The sequence below is a fragment of the Myotis brandtii genome, unplaced genomic scaffold, assembly GCF_000412655.1.
Source record: "Myotis brandtii unplaced genomic scaffold, ASM41265v1 scaffold131, whole genome shotgun sequence".
Classification (NCBI taxonomy): Eukaryota; Metazoa; Chordata; class Mammalia; order Chiroptera; family Vespertilionidae; genus Myotis; species Myotis brandtii.
The window spans coordinates 1916663-1935215 of record NW_005354632.1 but is presented as its reverse complement, the minus strand read 5'-3'; the positions used below and the strand labels follow the sequence as shown (position 1 = coordinate 1935215).

At 39.9% G+C, this 18553-nt stretch overlaps 2 protein-coding genes across 5 annotated transcripts in view; both read right to left on the bottom strand.

The window, feature by feature from the left end:
* Positions 1-213: 213 nt before the first annotated feature.
* BCAS2 (breast carcinoma amplified sequence 2) lies at positions 214-9123 on the bottom strand. The gene is made up of 7 exons (XM_005859973.2): positions 8978-9123; positions 8778-8870; positions 5200-5270; positions 3550-3711; positions 2421-2471; positions 1697-1777; positions 214-529 (listed from the first exon to the last, which is right to left on the bottom strand). Exons 1-7 carry the CDS (start codon positions 9068-9070, stop codon positions 403-405), a joined length of 678 nt encoding a protein of 225 aa, XP_005860035.1. The 5' UTR covers positions 9071-9123; the 3' UTR covers positions 214-402.
* Positions 9124-10031: 908 nt separating this feature from the next.
* Positions 10032-18553, bottom strand: part of DENND2C (DENN/MADD domain containing 2C) — a 51367-nt gene continuing 42845 nt past the window's right edge. For 2 of the 4 annotated variants that reach the window (XM_014534549.1, XM_014534552.1), the window contains 5 exons: positions 17876-17917; positions 16865-16970; positions 13478-13714; positions 13152-13238; positions 10032-11889 (listed from right to left, as the gene is read on the bottom strand). In XM_014534549.1, the coding sequence (XP_014390035.1) occupies positions 11858-11889; positions 13152-13238; positions 13478-13714; positions 16865-16970; positions 17876-17917 (504 nt within the window). In that variant the 3' untranslated portion in view covers positions 10032-11857. The remainder of the gene's footprint in view (positions 11890-13151; positions 13239-13477; positions 13715-16864; positions 16971-17875; positions 17918-18553) is intronic. The other 2 variants (XM_005859971.2, XM_014534550.1) reach the window with 2 other exon arrangements.

Below are 18553 nucleotides of genomic sequence, written 5' to 3'. Positions count from 1 at the left end.
CTGTGTTTCTTGTCTTGTTTGAATCAAGAATTTGTATAGAGCTATCTCTTTATTTGAAAAATATATAAACCAAAAGTTTCCAACTTCTTGTACATGCTGAAAACTTTCATTAAAGATCTCTTGGATACAAAATATGGTCCAAGTAGCTCAAAATTAATTCTAGGACATATTCTAAAGTCATACTTATTTTGAAAGTCTGAAGATTTTTTTTACGGTAAAAAAATACCAAGCTGAAACTTTTTATTTTGCTAATGTACAAACAGAAGATCACAGTCCACTTTCTATGGTTTCTAAGCACAACTGATGATTTCCGTAAGATGTTGCTGACCTTCACAGAGCAGTGCCCGATCTTCTGTGAAAACCCAACCTGCCTTCCTTCCGACCCACAGAATTAATGTCTCTTCAGAAGTCTTGTCGGATGTTTTCTTTGTTGGCCTCTCCAAGTTGCTGCTTCATTTGAAAGACTTCATTTTCTAATTGTACAATAGTCCTTTCAATCTCATAATTCTTACTGACCAAGGATACCCAACTAGAATAGAAAAATAAAGGAAAAATTATTCATTGTAAAATTTCTTTTAGAAGATTTTATCAGATATACATTTTCAGTCAGGGCCGTAACATTAATCTTCACTTTTAACTTTTCTTTTTAATGTTTTTATTGATTTCAGAGAGGAAGGGAAAGGGGGAGAGATAGAAACATCAATGATGAGAGAGAATCATTGATCAGCTGCCTCCTGCATGCCCCCCACTGGGGACTGAGCCCACAATCCGGGCATGTGCCCTGACCAGGAATTGAACTGTGACCTCCAGGCTCACAGGTTGATGCTCAACCACTGAACAACATTGGTCGGGCTGCATTATTTCTTACAACTGCATCTGAATTTATAATTATTTCAAAAGAACTGAAGAGATAAGAAAGAGTGAGGAAAGATAGTATTTTAAGTGATTAACCGAAAAGGAGAGAGAAATAGGGCAGAGTCATTAGTTTAAGACAGTGGAGAAATTTCTAGAGTTGATAAGAAAGAGTTCCAGCGATTCAAAGAGTCTTTCCCTAGAAAAAGGAAAGACAAATAAAAAGAAACACACATGTATGTTTAGGTTATATTAGCTTGGAAAAAATATGAAAAGTTGCCTAATAGATAACATGGAGTACATGAAGGTGGAGGGGAAGGTGAAACAAGGAGAGTAATGTATGTGACAGAGGGAGGGAAGGTGTAGAAAAACAGCAAAGAAAAAAAGAGAAAAAAAGAAAAAATAATACAAAAATTCACAATTATATTTAGGAATTTGTATAAACTTATTTGTATATATAAAGAACATTCAAAAAAGAAAATATATAAACAAAGGATAAAAAGGACTAAGACACCAATTATCAAGAAAGTACTAAAACTCCCTTCTGAAAGCTAAAAAATAGGTAATTTTTTTCCCCTTTAAAAACATTCAGAGAAGAAACACTGCACTGAAAACAGGGCACTCTAAGAACAGAATCAATTAGCAGCGGTTCAGGTTTTGGTTTAACTCTTCCATTGTCTTCTAAGCCCATGCTTCAGAAGGAGGCAAGGCAGTATTCAGAAGACAGCATTGCTTTGACACCTGTGACATCCATCCCATTGGAATACTGTTTGAATCAGACTATTGAATCTTGATCTTAAATTTGCTAAGGAATTTAATACATGATGGAATTGGAGGTACTCACTTTGACTCCATTTCTCTTAATTTAGATCCAGCTGTGAGTTGCATGTTCTTTCGTTGCCAGTTTAAATCTTGAATATGTTTCCTGTAAAAAAATTATTTATAAAACCCACCTACATTTTAACATTTTCTGTTGACTAAAGTCAACAGAAAAAATCTATTGTCAATGTAATATATCTTTAATTCCTTGAGAGCAGATACATGAAATCATACTCATTCCAGAAATTAACTTTCCTCTAATTATTTTTCAATTCAATTTCATAAAACACGCCTATTGTGAAAAAACTAAGCATACACACATATGCAGGCTAGAAACTGAAAGCCCTCCTCCCATGTGCTTCTCCTCCTCCCCGAGAACTGCTGGTTAGTTTTTGGTAGAGGTCCTTTGGACTCTTTCCTATATGTGTAGAGATTAATTTGTTTGTGGGTGTTGTTTTTTTACATAAATCAGAATATGCAGGTTATTCTGCAACTTTTCCCCCTTCTAAAAGATCATTTTCAATGTCTGCAGACTTGTAAATTCAAAGTGACCTGGTAGAGATGTTTTCAGACCTCAGGGCTCTTTCTCCTCCACTCAGATGGGGCACAACCAACACTGGATGCCAGACAAAGAGCAGATCATCAATAGCTTACTCTCATATGACTATAATCCATTGGTTCCTTTTTCTTCTCACTCTATTAATTAGGGGTTCAGCTAAACTTTATTCTGAAATGAGAAAACATTTTACCTTAACTTCTGGAGCTCTTTCTGTGCATGTTCAATCATATGAACTAGATTTCTAAGGAAGAAAATGAGAAAAATCAGATTAAAATACATTAAAATCTAATAGAACCAATTAAAAGTGATCTAGCTGACACAGGGTCATATTTTTCTGCCTAAAAATAGTTAATATTGCCCTAGCTGGTTTGGCTCAGTGCATAGGGCGCTGGCCTGCAGACTGAAGGATCCAGGTTCTATTCTGATCATGCCCAGGTTGTGGGCACTTTGTTTCTGGTGTTCTCTATTCAGTCAATTCTTATTTTTGCAGATTCTGTATTAATGAATTTTCCTACCCAATCGGATTCATTTGTAACCTCAAAATCAATACTTGCAATGTTCTGGATCATTCGGCAGACATTCTCAGAGCAGTGAAAAATCTGAGCAGTGGACGCACGTGTTCCCAGCTGAAGTGGAGTAAGACGACGCTCTGCTTGCCCGTGTCAGGTCTCATACAGAGATGACTGAAGGATGGAGCCTAATGTCCAACTCTGACAAGTTACTCAATACTTCTGAACTTTGTTTTCTCTTTTAAAAAGAAAATAGAACCTGCCAGAATGAGTTATTTATATGTACATGTGTATGTATTTTCCCCAGGAGAAATGTTACACTATTTGCTCATTCAGTATTTAAGACCACTTTTATAGAACATAACATGAAACCAACAAGAATCAACTATGTAAGTAATTCCCGTTAAGAATTACATTCTACTAAGTTGTGATTTGTAAATCAGACCTCAGAACTCATTTTATTATATTATACAATAAACGTGATAGTTAGGTTTATGTACACAAACTCTGAGGTGGGTCTCAGATGGATGTGAAAGAGACACATTGATTGGTTGCCTCCTGCATGCGCCCTGACCAGGACCAGGGATCGAGTCTGCAATCGAGGTACTTGCCCTTGATAGAATCAAATCCACAACCGTTCAGTCCCAAGGCTGTCGCTCTAACCACTGAGCAAATGACTAGGGCTCAGCTCTACTATTTTTATCCCAGTTCCTCTATCCTACTTCCTACATTAAAAACAAACAAACACACACAAAAAACCAAAGCTGTGGGTGGAATGGGTTTTTTAAAAAACAACAAGCAATTTCTTACTCATTATATACTTTCCAGGCATTGCATCCATGCTGTGACATTAGTTCTAGATTCTCAATTCGAACGGCTTGATGCTCTAACTGGGCCATAGAATTGTTTACACATTCTTGCCATGCAGTTATGTCATTTTTCTGACCCGAGGAAGGGGCTGGAAGTTCATATCTGAAATTAAACAACAATATAACTACACAGTCCCCCAAACCTTTTCTCTTCCCAACAGAATGCCTCATGGGCCTAAGCACACTATAAAAACTACAGAAGACTTAAAATAAGATGCTGACTTTACAATAACAAAAAACCTATTTACCCTAACAAGCAATCAATTTACAAAGAGGAGTTAGCAATATTACATACAGCTACAAAAAATTGTTCCCATCAATGTGAAAAGATTCACTAATCTATGGTACACTCATATAAAGGACTGCTATATTAGATATTAAATGATGTTACTGACGAACACTTAAGACATTAAGATGTTTGTAATGTAGTAAGGGAAAAAAGTAGGACACAAAAAACCATACTATCATTTTTGTAAAACACACCTATGATCTATCCACATTCCCACCCACATACCCACACCCCTCTAGAGAAAAATATTGGACCTCACTCTGTTCTCTTCACACTGCCCAGTCTTTTAACACTGCCAATAGAGCCAGCAAATACTCTTCATAAATCTCAGTTTACTACTGAGTTACTACAAACGAAGTTTTCATTTCCATTTTAATATTATTACTAGATACTGTGTAAAAACTGTAATTATTCTTAAAAAGCTGAGGGAAATGCAACTGGAATCAAGAGGTAATAAACCATTTTGTTTTAAAAAATAAAAACAAACACCTTAGGGGGAAAAAAGGAAAAAATAAACCACACTTTATAAATGTAGCATTTTTCAAACCTCTGACTACAACCTAGAGCAGTGATGGCGAACCTTTTGAGCTCGGCGTGTCAGCATTTTGAAAAACCCTAACTTAACTCTGGTGCCGTGTCGCATGATAGAAATTTTTTGATATTTGCAACCATAGTAAAACAAAGATTTATATTTTTGATATTTATTTTATATATTTAAACGCCATTTAACAAATAAAAATCAACCAAAAAAATGAGTCTGCGTGTCACCTCTGACACGCGTCATAGGTTCGCCATCACTGACCTAGAGAAAGAAATATTTTACACTGTGACCCACTACACAAAGCAATACTTACCTGTAGACACAATGCACTCTGACATTTTCTATCCTACTTCCTTTACCAAGCGCTGTGGTGCCTTACTACATTTACTTCACAACCTACTGCTTATGGGTCATTACAAGTTGGTTGGAGCATCTTCCCATACACCAGAAGGTGGTCAGGGCACATACCTGGATTGTGGGTTCCATCCCTGGTTGGGGTGCATACGGGAAGCAACTGATCAATGTTTCTTTCTCTCTCTCAAATCAATAAAAACATATCCTCGGGTGAGGATAAAAAAAAGGAACATCTTCGAACATTAACACAGGATTATATGAACTACTACTATATGAAAAAACAAACACATAAGCAGACAAGGATTTTCCCCTTCCAATATTTGTTTTAACATGGCTGTAGTAGTTTTACAAAAAAATTAAGATTAAAGAATGATTTGAGCCTAGCTGACTCCAGAAATAGGACTTACCGTTTCATACTGAGCAATTCAATTGGTTGTCGAGCAGCCAGTCTTTCAAATTCGTTTCTCATTATGTCTGTCTGATGTGGAAATTAGAGAAAGAATTGTTTCCAAAATCATACCAACAAGTTAAAATTAACAACCACCAAACAAATAATGAATCTAACCTACTAAAATGCTTATACTTTATAATGACCCATGATAAGTGATCATCACCCTTCTCACAAGTCTTCTCAGGGTTAAATGCTCTCTAGGGTCTGGAGAACAGGCACACACTTCGTATGTAAAGGGTCTGGGCGGACAGGACTGATTATCCTAGTAAGTGATTCTCAATCCCAGTAGTAGACTAGAATCAGCTGGGAGCTTTGAAAACAATTCCAATCTCAGCCATACCCCACCCTGTTCCCCCCGTCCAGTGGTCGGCAAACTGCGGCTCGCGAGCCACATGTGGCTCTTTGGCTCCTTGAGCGTGGCTCTTCCACAAAATACCACATTCGGGTGCGCATGAACAGTGCGATTGAAACTTCATGGCCCATGCGCAGAAGTTGGTATTTTGTGGAAGAGCCACACTCAAGGGGCCAAAGAGCCGCATGTGGCTCACGAACCGCAGTTTGCCGGCCACCGCCCCAGTCCATTTAATTGTCCTGAAGTGGAGACTGGACACAATTATAATTTTTGTTTTTAATTCACCAGTCAATTGTAAACTAAAGCCAGTGTTGAGAATCATGGATCTAAGTATTCATTGGGGGTGGGGAATAGAGGGCTTAGACATAAAATGATTTGCTGTAAGGCTATGAACCTAAGGCTATAGTTTCTTTTTTGGTCCTGGCTGCTATTTTACATTTTACTCCTTACCAAGAATGAAGGGGGGAATGGGCAAAAACAAACAAACAAACACAAAAAAACCCACAAAAAACAAAACTGGTTTCTACTATCTGGTCTAACAATTTTCCCCAAAATTGTGGTATAACTCTGTTTCTTTGGGCCCAATGTTTTGATCAATATCCTATTCCATTTGTTCTGCATATTTCCAGCCCTGAATATAAAGAACTGCATAAGTGAAATATTTAGATATCCCATGTAATTTCATTTTTGAAGGTTGCAACTTTCTCAACAATTAGGCCTAAGGGGGGTAAAAAAAAAAAAAAAAAGGCTTTCAGAAGCCTACATTCCTGGTTTACAAGTTTTGCATTAAGCATTTCTTATTGGAGAAAACCTTTTTTTTTTTTACTACTGCTGTTACACAAAGCTCTAAGAAAATATAGTTATCTAGTTTCCTGCAGAAAACCAGGGTATTCTAGCTAGAGAATATGCAGTGACAGACAAGGATAACAACCAACAATTAGATAAGAGAGAAGCTATAAAAATGAAGCAAGCAATCTTGAGCCATTAATGTAGGAACTCTTACTAACTCACATGGCCAGTTAAGTGAGAGATCTGGAGTTTGAACTCAACTCGCTGCAAAGACTGAGCCAACTCTCCTGGAGCTAATTTATGAAAAAACACTAGGCATGTCTGGCACCAGTAAGCATCCACTGAATAAAACTGCCTTAGAAGCTCTTTAAATATTTAGGTGCCTATTGTGTACCAGGCAGGCTTCTAAGTGATAAAGATACGGTGGTGAAGAAGACATAACTACTTTAATTCTTTGTATAGCTTTATCAACAATCTAATATTTTCTGACTTATTTGTCCTCACACTCTAGAATGTAACCTCCATGAATATGGACCTTACCTATCCTGTGCCCTTACTTGGCATAGAAAAGACCTTCACGAATAGTTGTTAAATTAATTAACAAAGGGCAGGTTCAAAGCCAGTTTGAGGAGTGGTTAAGGTCTTGAGCACATTAGTCTCTCTAAGCTGCAGTTTTCCCATCTAAAAAATTTGGGATAGTAAAACATATTTATATAGTTCATAGGCTATTTTTAGGACAGAGAGTGAGCCCAGTACACTACCAGCTCCTATTATTAAAAAGGATTAAATAATCAGAATACTAATTATAGAGATAGGAAGCATATGTTGTATTTTAGAGAGCTAAAAAAAACTAGTTCGAGTATTTATGAGTTTGTAATTGAATGCAAGCTGTGAAACTTTCAAAAATCAATCTACTAAGAAAGCATTATTGTACTTAATTCTTGTGGTGATATCTATATTTGGATAACAATATTTAGAAAAAGCATGGGAAAATAGCATATCATGGGAAAATCTCTCTCCTACTTAAAACAGTAAATATTTTTTTCATGTTACTTCAATATAAATACTGCATTTTAATGACAGAATCTTTCATAAATAAATGGCTACCCATAACGGGAAAAACCCCCAAACGTGTATGTATTATGCTGGAAGCCGATCCACCCTGGCTGCTTGACGCAGTCGCTGCAGGGATGTTTCAAGGGACCTGGCGTATATGGCATACTGTTCTTAATATGTTTGCTCCCCTTCTTAAGCGCTATGTGTTTTAACCAAGGTCACCTCTCCAAGAAAGGTTGTTTCCCCAGGTGAGGATTTTTATCAGTAAACCCTTTAACTAAGTGCCAGAGGGGTAGTTAATCACTTTAACTACGAACAATCATGCTTAAGCTACATAATCTTTACGAGGATTAAGATCAAATAGGATAAATACAAATGTAAGAGGACAATAAAGAGAGGAACCGGGCTAAGAGGAACCTCGCCATAATGATCACCTGAAAGCTGCCTCCCTGTCATTCCTTCTTTGCCGACTCCGTCCACACCTTGGGGAACCCCTGGACCTGTTGGGGCTGGACCCCAACAGTATTAAAATGCTTAACAAAATCCATTAACTTAAAAATAATATTTTACATTTAATTTCGCTCATTAGACCCTAAATATCTTGGGTGTACAGACAAAACATGTAACTGGTATATTAGGTAGATATGGTTGGTTCCCTCATTCACGTTCTGTAAACACCTAGGCTTTATACAGAGGCTACTACCATCCAGGGGTTCTCAGGCGCTTAGGGCATTCGGCTGACCCTACATCACTTAGAGTGGACCTCAGAGCGCAGAGGACCCGCTGAGAAGTAACACAAGGAATCTAGCTCAGAAACACGTACACACTAATTTTTGGATTGTTAGGTAATTTTCGGAGCTTCAGAAAGTCTGTGGGTCTCAGAATAAGAACCCCAGAGCAGAAGGCTTATCTAGCTGTTTTTATAAAAATTGTTTTTTAAAATCCTCACCTGAGGATAGTTTTCCACTGATTTTTCAGGAAGAGTGGAAGTGAGGAAAAGACAGAGAGAAACATCGATGTGAGAGAAACACATCGGTTGGTTGCCTCCCGCCCCCCTCGCCCCCCGACCAGGGCCCGGGCCTGCAACCAAGGTACGTGCCCTTGACCGGAATCCAACCGGGACCCTTGGTCCGCAGGCCAAAGCTCTATCCATTGAGCGAACCCGGCTAGGGCCTATCTAGCTGTTTTCAGTGGCCTGATAATATCTATGCAAGTCAAGCAAGCAATACTTAAAAGCCGGAATTTAGAATTCACTTGAACGTGGTAAGGCTCTCAACCCAAACTAAAGATTCGCGGGAATCCTGATTCCTATGCCGGGCTCCAGACATCACACTTACCTCAAAAGCAGAATAATCCGGGGCTGTCAGGTAGCTCAGGTAGTTCTTAGTAGGTCGGTATCTGCGAGTTTCCTCCTCCACCAGTGCCGCAGCCTGAGAACGAGAAAGGGGGCCAGTGTCGGGGCAGCAAATTGTACGCGGCTGCTTCCAGCTCCAAGGGCCAGCGAGCGCGAGTCTCCTGCAGAGACACCCAAACTCACCGCTTCCCGCACTCCGGGCGCTTCATAACCTTGGTCAAAATACGGCAGCGCATCCACCACAGCCTCTCCAGCCACCAAGCCCGTGCCCGCCATCCTGAGGTTCACCTGCGTTTTCTGAAACTGCGCAGGCTCAAGCCTGTTTCAATACGCCTGCGCCCGCCGCCCACAATTTACGTCACGTGCGCATGCTCAGTTGTTAATTCTGAAGGCGCGCTCCGCCCTGTTTTGTTTTGGCCGGATGTGACGTCACGTCGTTGCCCATTCGGTGGACCGTGTCAATTTCCCGTCCCGGCCTGCACCACTTTTATGCTTCCGTCTGGCTGCAGCTTGTGGAGGAGTGAGACCGTTGCTCTCCTCCAGGACGCGCTCTGAGAGGGGATCCTAACACTTCTGTGTGGGACTGGCTGCAGGATTTGGCGCGGGGAGAGAAACCGGTTTCCCCCTCGGCTTACTCCTCTAACCTTCCACCTTCCCTTAGGCTCCTCTCCCCTTGCACTCCATACTGTCCTCCCACCCTTCGTGCTCGGCGCCCTAAGATGCTGCGCTTTGGGCAGTGTTTTCACAGATTCTAGAAGTGGGCGCAGTCCCCAGCTTTAATGGTCTGCCTACCAAAAGTAATCTGATCTACACCAGGCGAGATTGGTAACTGCCCACCAACCCCAACTTTTAAAAATCCTGTCATTTTGCCTTCAGGGCGTTTGTAAAATCCAATCATTTTGTTGTTAGGACACCCGGTAATAGAATATATCCTGCCCTGTGTGCAGTCTAAATCCAAGCTTTTTGTCTGCCAAGTGCCTGAAAATATTGGCCACGGTAATTAAGCCTGATTAGTCTTGGGTCAATTCAGACGGTCGTTTATGCAGTGGATTTTAGTATATTGATTTTTATATCCTGCAACTTTATTCGTTTGTTTCTAATAGTTTTTTGGTGTAGTCTTTAGGGTTTTCTATATATAGAATCATATCTGAAAAAGTGACACCGGATTACCTTTTAACCTGTTAGATGAATGTGCTAGCTATAGATTTAGTGAAGTAAAAGATCTTTACATTTTAAGCAATTTTACTTAAAATTCTCCAAGAGACCCATGGGATTTTTGTATTTATTCATTAGAAGAACTGTAAACAACATTTTATACACATCTTGAACAATTCTTTTACAAACATGTCCAGAATTCATAAAACTTTACAAAAAACAAAATAAAACAGACCTAAGAAAAGGAAGCAGCTCCAGCTTACAGGGATAAAATATGACCCTCATCCCCAAAGCAAAGGTCTCACAGAGGGATGGCCAGGATCCACCACAATAATACCTACTGCCCCCATTTTATAAACAATTCCCAATTACTGATTGTTCCCTCGGGTTGGATTGTCAGAAGAGACCAAATGGAGGGATATCTGGTAAAAGCCCCACTGGGGTAAGCTGCTTAATAAACATTTTTAAAAAGACATGGGCTCAGTTCTACTTGCTGGACCCACATCTATAGTAATTATGTAGCACCGGTTACCTGGTGTCTGCTTCAATTCATCCATGCACACCTGAATGGATGAACTGACAATACTGTACAAGTCAATAAACTATGTCCTCATATACCTTGTAAGGTTTTGTTAAGCTTGAATAAATATTTTTATGCCAGTTAAAACCATCATCAGGAGTTGAAGAAAACTGACATTTGCTGTAACACCAAAGAAAACGGCACCATCACTGACAAGTTCCTCTTTCCAATCACTAACTGTGGCTTTAGACCTTAAAGGTTAGGGTGATTATGTGGTGTCGTCCCAGGTAATGTTCATCTTCATGACTCCAATTAGAGCAAAAATTCCAACAATCCTAGGAGAACTGAAAAGAGTCTCATCTAGACACCTCTAGTTTGAAGTCCCTTATCCTCAGAGCTGAGTTGGCTCTGGTACACTTCAGCTTAAAAGAAAACTTTTCAATAGCTACAATCCCATAGAGCTCAAATGTCCATCTCAAGACCAACCAGCTTTATCTGTGTTCACCAACGAACAGTTTTGGCTTCAGTCCTGGTTCTATTGTATAACTTTGGGCAAGTTATTTAACTCCTTTGAATTCCAGTTTCTTCACTAGTAAGATGGAGATGCAAATATCTCAGAAAGTCGATTTGAAGACTAAGATGACATACACACATGTATGACAGTGCATGGCACGGGGTAGACACTAAAAAAGTAAAATAAAACGTAGTTCTCATGCCCTTGGAAGGACATTTCCTATTAGTTGTAATTCCAAAAAGTTTCATGTTGACACATGAGGGACATGCTACTCCAGTGCCACACAGTGTGGGGGAAGAGTTGCAAGATGTCTACTTTTACACGGTACTCAATAACAGTACTAATAAATAGGGCTTCCAATAAGTGAGACTCCCCTAGATGGAACATTGGACAGAAAACAGCCCATAGGTTTAAAGCTGCCATGTAGTTCAGTGATGAGAATTACATGTTGGAGAGCTAGTGTTAGCCACTTCTGTCATGCCTCCCTAGTACTTTGAACTCAGCACTTCTCTCACTGTGCTCCTCTTTGAGCTGCTTTTTAAAAAATGCAACACCAAGTCTTTCCCTGATAAAAGACATGTGCCTTTACAGCCTAAGCACAAAACACAAAGAATAAGCCCAAGAATCAAGTAGAAAAGGCCACTTAAAAACAACCAGAGGCAGAGTGAAGAGAGCATTGGTTCCAGATGACTCCCGACAGTTCTCCAGTGATTACAAAGCAGCAACAGGAGACTCCTCCTCCAAGACTCTGGCCCGCTCTGGAACCTTTTCAGCTTTCAAGGATTTTGTAGAATACTTCAGGGCATCCTGACTTGGAAAAATACTTTCTTTGGCACTTTCTGTCCTATTTAGGATGAGAAGTCAGTGGGAGATTTCATTTCTTCTGCAGAAATTTCATTTTACTTCCTACAGGGAGAAAAACGTAGAGTGAGCTCTCATTAGTTCATTTTTTTTATTGTACATTATTTGAGGCAAGGGATTAATAACCTAGTTATTCAGAATAATACCTACTGCCCCCAGGAGGTATTATTCATGATATAGGAGTAAGCTGCTATATCAAGCTAACAGTTGATGTGATTAACCGCTTCCTCCAAGGTCTAATTGTAGAGGCAGAAGAGAACTCAGACATCATCTAATCCAGTGGTTTTCAACCCTGCCTGTAGGTTAAAATCACTGGCATGCTCCCCAGAGATTATAATATTGTGGTCAGAGCTGAGAACCACTGATCTAATCTAACCCCACGGTATGAAACAACAGCCCAAGACATAATTTGTCCATGGTCTCTCAGCTAGTTAAGGACAAGGCCTAATTTTAATTAGGGGTATATATTTCAAAGATGAATGTAAATACCATAGATTGTAGGTTCTTCATTGTTTTGGGCTAGCACACCACTGTTCTTCTATATCATACTGAAAACTTAAAAGGTAACTATAATTGAACAATCATAAACTACCATATTTCTTTTTAAAAAATATTTTTTTCTTGATTTCAGAGAGGAAGAGAGAGGAGAGAGATGGAAACATCAATAATGAGAGAGAATCATTGATTGGCTGCCTCCTGCATGTCCCACATGGGGATTGAGCCCACAACCTGGGCATGTGCCCTGACCGGGAATCGAACCATGACCTCCAGGTTCATAGGTCGACACGCAACCACTGAGGCACGCCGGCCGGGCCCATGTTTCTTTATGATGTGTAAAATTAGAGACTTGCAGGACAACCTCTGTTGTTTCAGATGTCCTCTAAGCCATATGTTTTTAAACTGGAGTCCATGATGGACTTTAGCGGGGGTTCATGAACACCCTAAAATTATATGCAAAATGTTTGTATGTTCTAACTATATTTTTCTGGGAAAAAGTCCAGTTTTTATAAGATTCCCCCAGGGATGTGACCTAGAAAAGAGTAATAATTGTGACATGCAAATTCTTACATCTTAAGGGAGCATCATCTGAGGAAAACGGTCCCATGGACAACTCTGACGGAGAATCCCAACCTCTGAGAAAGAGACTTCTTTTGCTCCAAAACACTTTGGAATTAGGGGTCATGGTTTCTGGTCAGCCTACTTGGGTTATATCATTGATCTGATTGTAAAGCTTTTGCAATGAGGCATGCTTATTGCAAAAGCTTTTCTCAGCCTCGTTTTTCTAATAGGAAGATACGGCAACTCACCGAGACTCCGCAAAATTCTGTTCACCCCACTGGGTTCAGACTCAGGAATTGTTTCCAAATACTGGAAGGCCCGGACCTCAAACAAACCTACAAGGAAAACTCACGGTGAAATTGTCCAACGCTCAAGATTGAAAATCCATTAAATAAAACTCTGTGTTCACTACTATGTATCTTCATAGTTAAAACAATGTTACAAAAAATATTTCCCATAATAAACAACTCAGATTTTGAGCCCTTGTAGCTTTATGCTATTTTTTGTTTATATTATTTTCGAACCTTCCAAGTGCTCACTAAATAGGGAGGAAGAACTTCATGAGGAAACCGACCTTTCACCCCACTTTTCCGAAGCTCTCGGTCCTGGATGAATCCTGCAAACATCTGAGTTTCCATGAAGAGATCCAGGAAGTGGCGAACGCTGCGGGAGGTGTGAGATTTACGGAATGGCTCCCTTTGGAATACACGCTCCCCACGCTCAGTGACAGTCATGTTCAGAGAGTAATGTCCCACCAGCTCCACGAAAAACCTGACAAATGCTTCGGACACCAGAGAGTTGAGCGTCACATCTGATGCAAAAGGAAAGAGAGAAAAAAAGAAAAGAAAAAGTCCTCTAAATGTTGTGTTTTTGGGAACACTGAGTCTAGTTATAAAAACCTGACAAATGCTTCGGACACCAGAGAGTTGAGTGTCACATCTGATGCAAAATGAAAGAAAAGAAAAAGTCCTCTAAATTTTGTGTTTATGGGAACACTGGGTCTAGTTACGAAACTGATGCCTAGGAAATCATGATTAAAGGAAGGAGAATGAACATAGGAATACTCATTCTTAGCATTCTTGCACTCTCCATGACTTGCAAAAGCAAAGTCATTCTTACCTTCAATTCCTTCCCATACAAACACTCCCATTACATGTTTGATATGCAAAGCCGGGCTTGCACATCGATGATTTCACTGGGACTGCTCTTTCTAAGGCCACCAGTGAGAACCAGACAAATTTGCTCTGCTCTTCTATTGTTAGTCTTCTTTAAATTCTATGTTGCATTTGTGCTAATCCCCTCAGTCCTCGGGTCTCCCACAACTGTATGCTTTCTTGATTTCCTGATTCCTCTCCTGTCTTTAGACCAATTTTTCTCTTGTATTTCGTTCCTCTTCCTGAGCACGGTCCCTTCCTTAAGCAGCTAATTGGCATACAGATAGAGAGAGTTGGCTCTCCACGTTGATAATTCCGAACCTTAGATCTCCATCCCTGGTATTTTACAAAAATTCACCTTCTACATTTTCAGACTTCCTATGGGTGACCATCATTTGGCTGTCCCATTAGCACTTAAATCCCATTTGTCTGAAAGTCACCATATAAGGTCCTTTCAGGAAATTGGTAGAATATGAATTGAATAAATAAATGATACATGTTCTGAACCATATTCATTGTATTTCACCACCAAAATCAGTTTCTCTTTCAACTTTCCCATTTCATATAGCATCATGATTATCCCATAATAAATAATAATTTATTGAGTGCTTAAGATATGTCAAGCACTGTATTGTGCTTTTATTGATGTAAAAGTACGATGAGGTAGGTATTATTTATTTATCTTTTACAGATGAGGAAACTGAGACTCAAAACAAAGACATTCTCCGGAGTCATCTCATCTAGTACAGTGAGAAGCTGCCCGACTGCCGAGTCAGGTGATTTTGAACCAGTACCGCAGACTATAATGCATTGCCTTCCAGGGTCCAGGCTCAAGCCTCAGATTCACCTTCAACTCCTCCTTTTCCTTCCATATCCAAACAGTACTTTCCCCCTTCACAATGCCTCTAGCTCTTTCCCATGGGCTTTCAAATAGCAACTTCTAAATGTATGTTTCTAGGTTAAATATTTCCTCCGAATCCCAAATACATGTATGTAAAAGTCTACTTGGTATCTCCAGTTGTATGTCTGCTAGGTAGTGGACGTCCAATAGGTATCTCAATATTGAAAACTGAACTTTTAATTACTCGTCCAAACCTGCTCCTTCCCTAATGTTCCCCATCAGCAAATAGCCTTAGTGTTCTCATATGTAAAATGGCAATTAAATAATGATACAAAGATGAAATAAGATGTAAACTAAGTTCTTAGCACAATGCCTGGAATGGAGTAAGCCACCCTATAATTGTTATTTGCTCATTTATTCAACAAATACTTACTGAGTATCTATCGAATACTGTTTAAAAGCACTGGAGATAGAAAACAATACAGACAGTTGCTGCTCTCATGGAACTTGGATTCTAGGACATCAGCTGATGATAAAAGCCACAATAAAAAACAAGGTCGGGAGGATGACGTGGAGTGGTAAGGGAACGGGGACAATTTTATTTCTTTTTTTTACAAATGATTTAAAAAATTCTCCTTTATAATAGTCTGAATTTTCCAAGTGTTCTATAATTAGAACTTATGTACTTATTTATTTTTATTCCTATTCCTCTACCTCCTCCTCCATGGTGACCATCAGCTTATTCTCAATACCTATGGGTCTGTTTCTGTTTTGTTTATTTGTTTTGTATTTTTATTTATTATTTTTTTAAATCCTCACCCAAGGATGTTTTTCCATTGATTTTGAGAGAGAGAGGAAGACAGAGAGAAATATCAATGTGAGAGAAACACATCGATTGGTTGCCTCCTGCTCATGCCCCTATCAGGGCCCAGGCTGGAGAGGAGCCTGCAACCATGATATGTGCCCTTGACCAGAATCAAACCCAGGACCCATCATCTGCAGGCTGATGCTCTAGCCACTGAGCCAAACTGGCTAGGGCTGTTTTGCATTATTAAATTCCACATATAAATGAGATTATACAGTATTTTTCTTTCTCTGTCGGACTTACTTCACTTAGCATAATACCGTCTAGGTCAGTGTTCTCAACCTTCCTAATGCCGCGACCCTTTAATACAGTTCCTCATGTTGTGGTGACCCCCAATTTCATTGTTACAAACTGAACATAAGTAAAGCATAGTGATTAATCACAAAAACAATATGTAATTATACATGTGTTTTCTGATGGTCTTAGGCGACCCCTGTGAAAGGGTCGTTCGACCCCCAAAGGGGTCGCGACCCACAGGTTGAGAACCGCTGGTCTAGGTCCATCTGTGTTGTCACAAATGGCAATGGTATTATTGCTGAGTAATAGTCCATTGTGTATATATACACATCTTCTTTTCCCATTCATTCTACTGATGGACATCTAGGTTGCTTCCATATCTTGCCTTTTACTAGCAATGCTACAGTGATCATAGGGGTGCATATACCTTTTTGAATTAAGTGTTTTTGTTTTCTTCGGATAAATACCCAGAAGTGGAATTGCTAGGTTGTATGGCCACTCTAATTTTAATTTTCTGAGGAACCTCCATAGTGTTTTTCCACGGCAGCCGCACTAATTTACCACACCCAGGACAGGATAGTCAGGAACAGCCTCATGACAAGGTGACACTTGGGAATGAAGAAAGAGCAGGAGCCAGGGGGTTCTCTGGGGGAAGAGCTTTCCATAAATGCAACCAGGCAAGTGCAAAAGTCCTGAAGTAGAAGGGGAGCTGGCACAGTGAGGGTCAGCAGGAAGCTCAACATAAGCTTTTTAGGACACAGGCACAATCTCATACTCTCTACCTTGCATGTCCTGGAGCGGGTGCTGACATTCAGTAAATATTTACTGCCTTGACCGCAAGTCCTCAGGCCACCTGTCACATACCTTGTGAGAAATTCTGCTCCTGAGCCAAAATTTCATTTCGTTCTTCCAAAATCTGCATTAGGGCAGCTTGGAGTTTAGGTGGTAAAATCTCATCCTCGTCAGATACCTTAAGAGAAGAAATTGAAAATGTTCATAAACTTTGAGAGAGAGAGAGAGAGTGCACTAGTTAGGGCCCCCAAATGCCACAGTGACTGTATATGTGGCTGAAGAGTCAGTGTGAAGCTTCCTTCCTGCACTGAGCAGACTCCAAGATGCTTATGGCGTCTACATCTTCACTATATTAAATAATATAATTACCAAATTTTCTGGCACTTTCTATTAAATATCTCTCATTTACAAGTCTTATGCTACATTAGAAAGATCATCCCCAAACAAATGGTGTTTCAAAAGTGATGAGCTAAGGGATTTTGAAAAAAGTCTAGGGAAACATTCTTTCAACCCTGGGTTCAGTGCTCACAAGCCTACATACAGTTTACATATACTAAGGGCTGCTCTAAGCAGGCGTTACCAACTCTCTCTTCCACTTTCATACCCAGAAGAAATGACCACGTCTTTTTTGTCCCTACTGTATACCTTGTACAAATTTCTATTACACCATTTCTAAAACTTTATGTGTATGTCTGCACCCCCTCCCCACTGTTAGACTATAAGGCCTAAGGGCTCATACTGTGTCTTACTCATATTTAGATTCAGAATATCTGGAAATAATCAGTTTCAAATGCTCGTTATGTTTAATTAAATTAGAGGCTTATATGTCAACCCGTCTGGACTTGAAGGGAGAGTTGCCTCTTTTGAGAAGCACCTGTAATCTGTTTCCTCCTTCCTTCTTTGGGTTACACAGCTAAGCCCAAGCCAAACGGTTCAGGTCAATTGTGTATGATCAGCCACAGTGCCAGGTCAAGTATGTGTAGGAACTCAAAGTCGTGTCTGACTCATCTTCTCTAAGTACTTTCACATATTTCCTGTCTAATTATCCCCAAACATTATGTAATCACCTCCTTTGTCACTCACCTCCTGTAAGAACTTGTCCGCACAGAGATCAACTATCAGCACCTATAAATTAAAGGAGCCAGGCAAGTTAAACCAGAGACAGTCACAGGAAAATCTGTAGGCACTGCTTGGTCAGAAAGTTGCTAAGAACGTAGATCTTAAAGGTGTCCATCACAAAGAAAATAAATGTCTAACTATGTGAAATGATGAATGTTACATTTTTGTGGTAATCATTTCACAATATATACATATGTTAAATCATTATGTTGTACACCTTATACTAATACAATGTCATAGGTCAATTATACATCAACGAGAGGCCTGGTGCTCAGTATTCGTGCACTGGTGGGGTGTGTGGCCTGTGGGGATTGGCCCGCTGTGGGAGTGCCTCTCATTCAGGTCACCAGAGCAGCTATGGACCTGCCCTCTGAGCGGCTGCTCCCACTGCGGTAGCAGCTGCTCATGCCAGTCAGCTGAGTGCACTGACCTGCCCTCTGAACGTCTGCCCCCTGGTGGTCAGTGTGCATCATAGCAACTGGTCAACTGGTCGTTCTGGTCATTCTGCCATTCGGTCTCTGAGCTTTTTAAAAAATATATATATACATATATATATATGTTGTTGATTTTTTACAGAGAGGAAGGGAGAGGGATAGAGAGTTAGAAACATCGATGAGAGAGAAACATCGATCGGCTGCCTCC

Excerpts from the sequence above, each read along its gene's own strand:
- BCAS2 (XM_005859973.2), bottom strand. The coding sequence starts at position 9,070 with ATGGCGGGCACGGGCTTGGTGGCTGGAGAGGCTGTGGTGGATGCGCTG. Across the intron at positions 2,472-3,549 it reads GCCTGGAAAGTATATAATGA|AAATCTAGTTCATATGATTG; the intron begins GTAAGAAATTGC and ends TTTCTTCCTTAG. Across the intron at positions 530-1,696 it reads TTAAGAGAAATGGAGTCAAA|TTGGGTATCCTTGGTCAGTA; the intron begins GTGAGTACCTCC and ends TTTCTATTCTAG.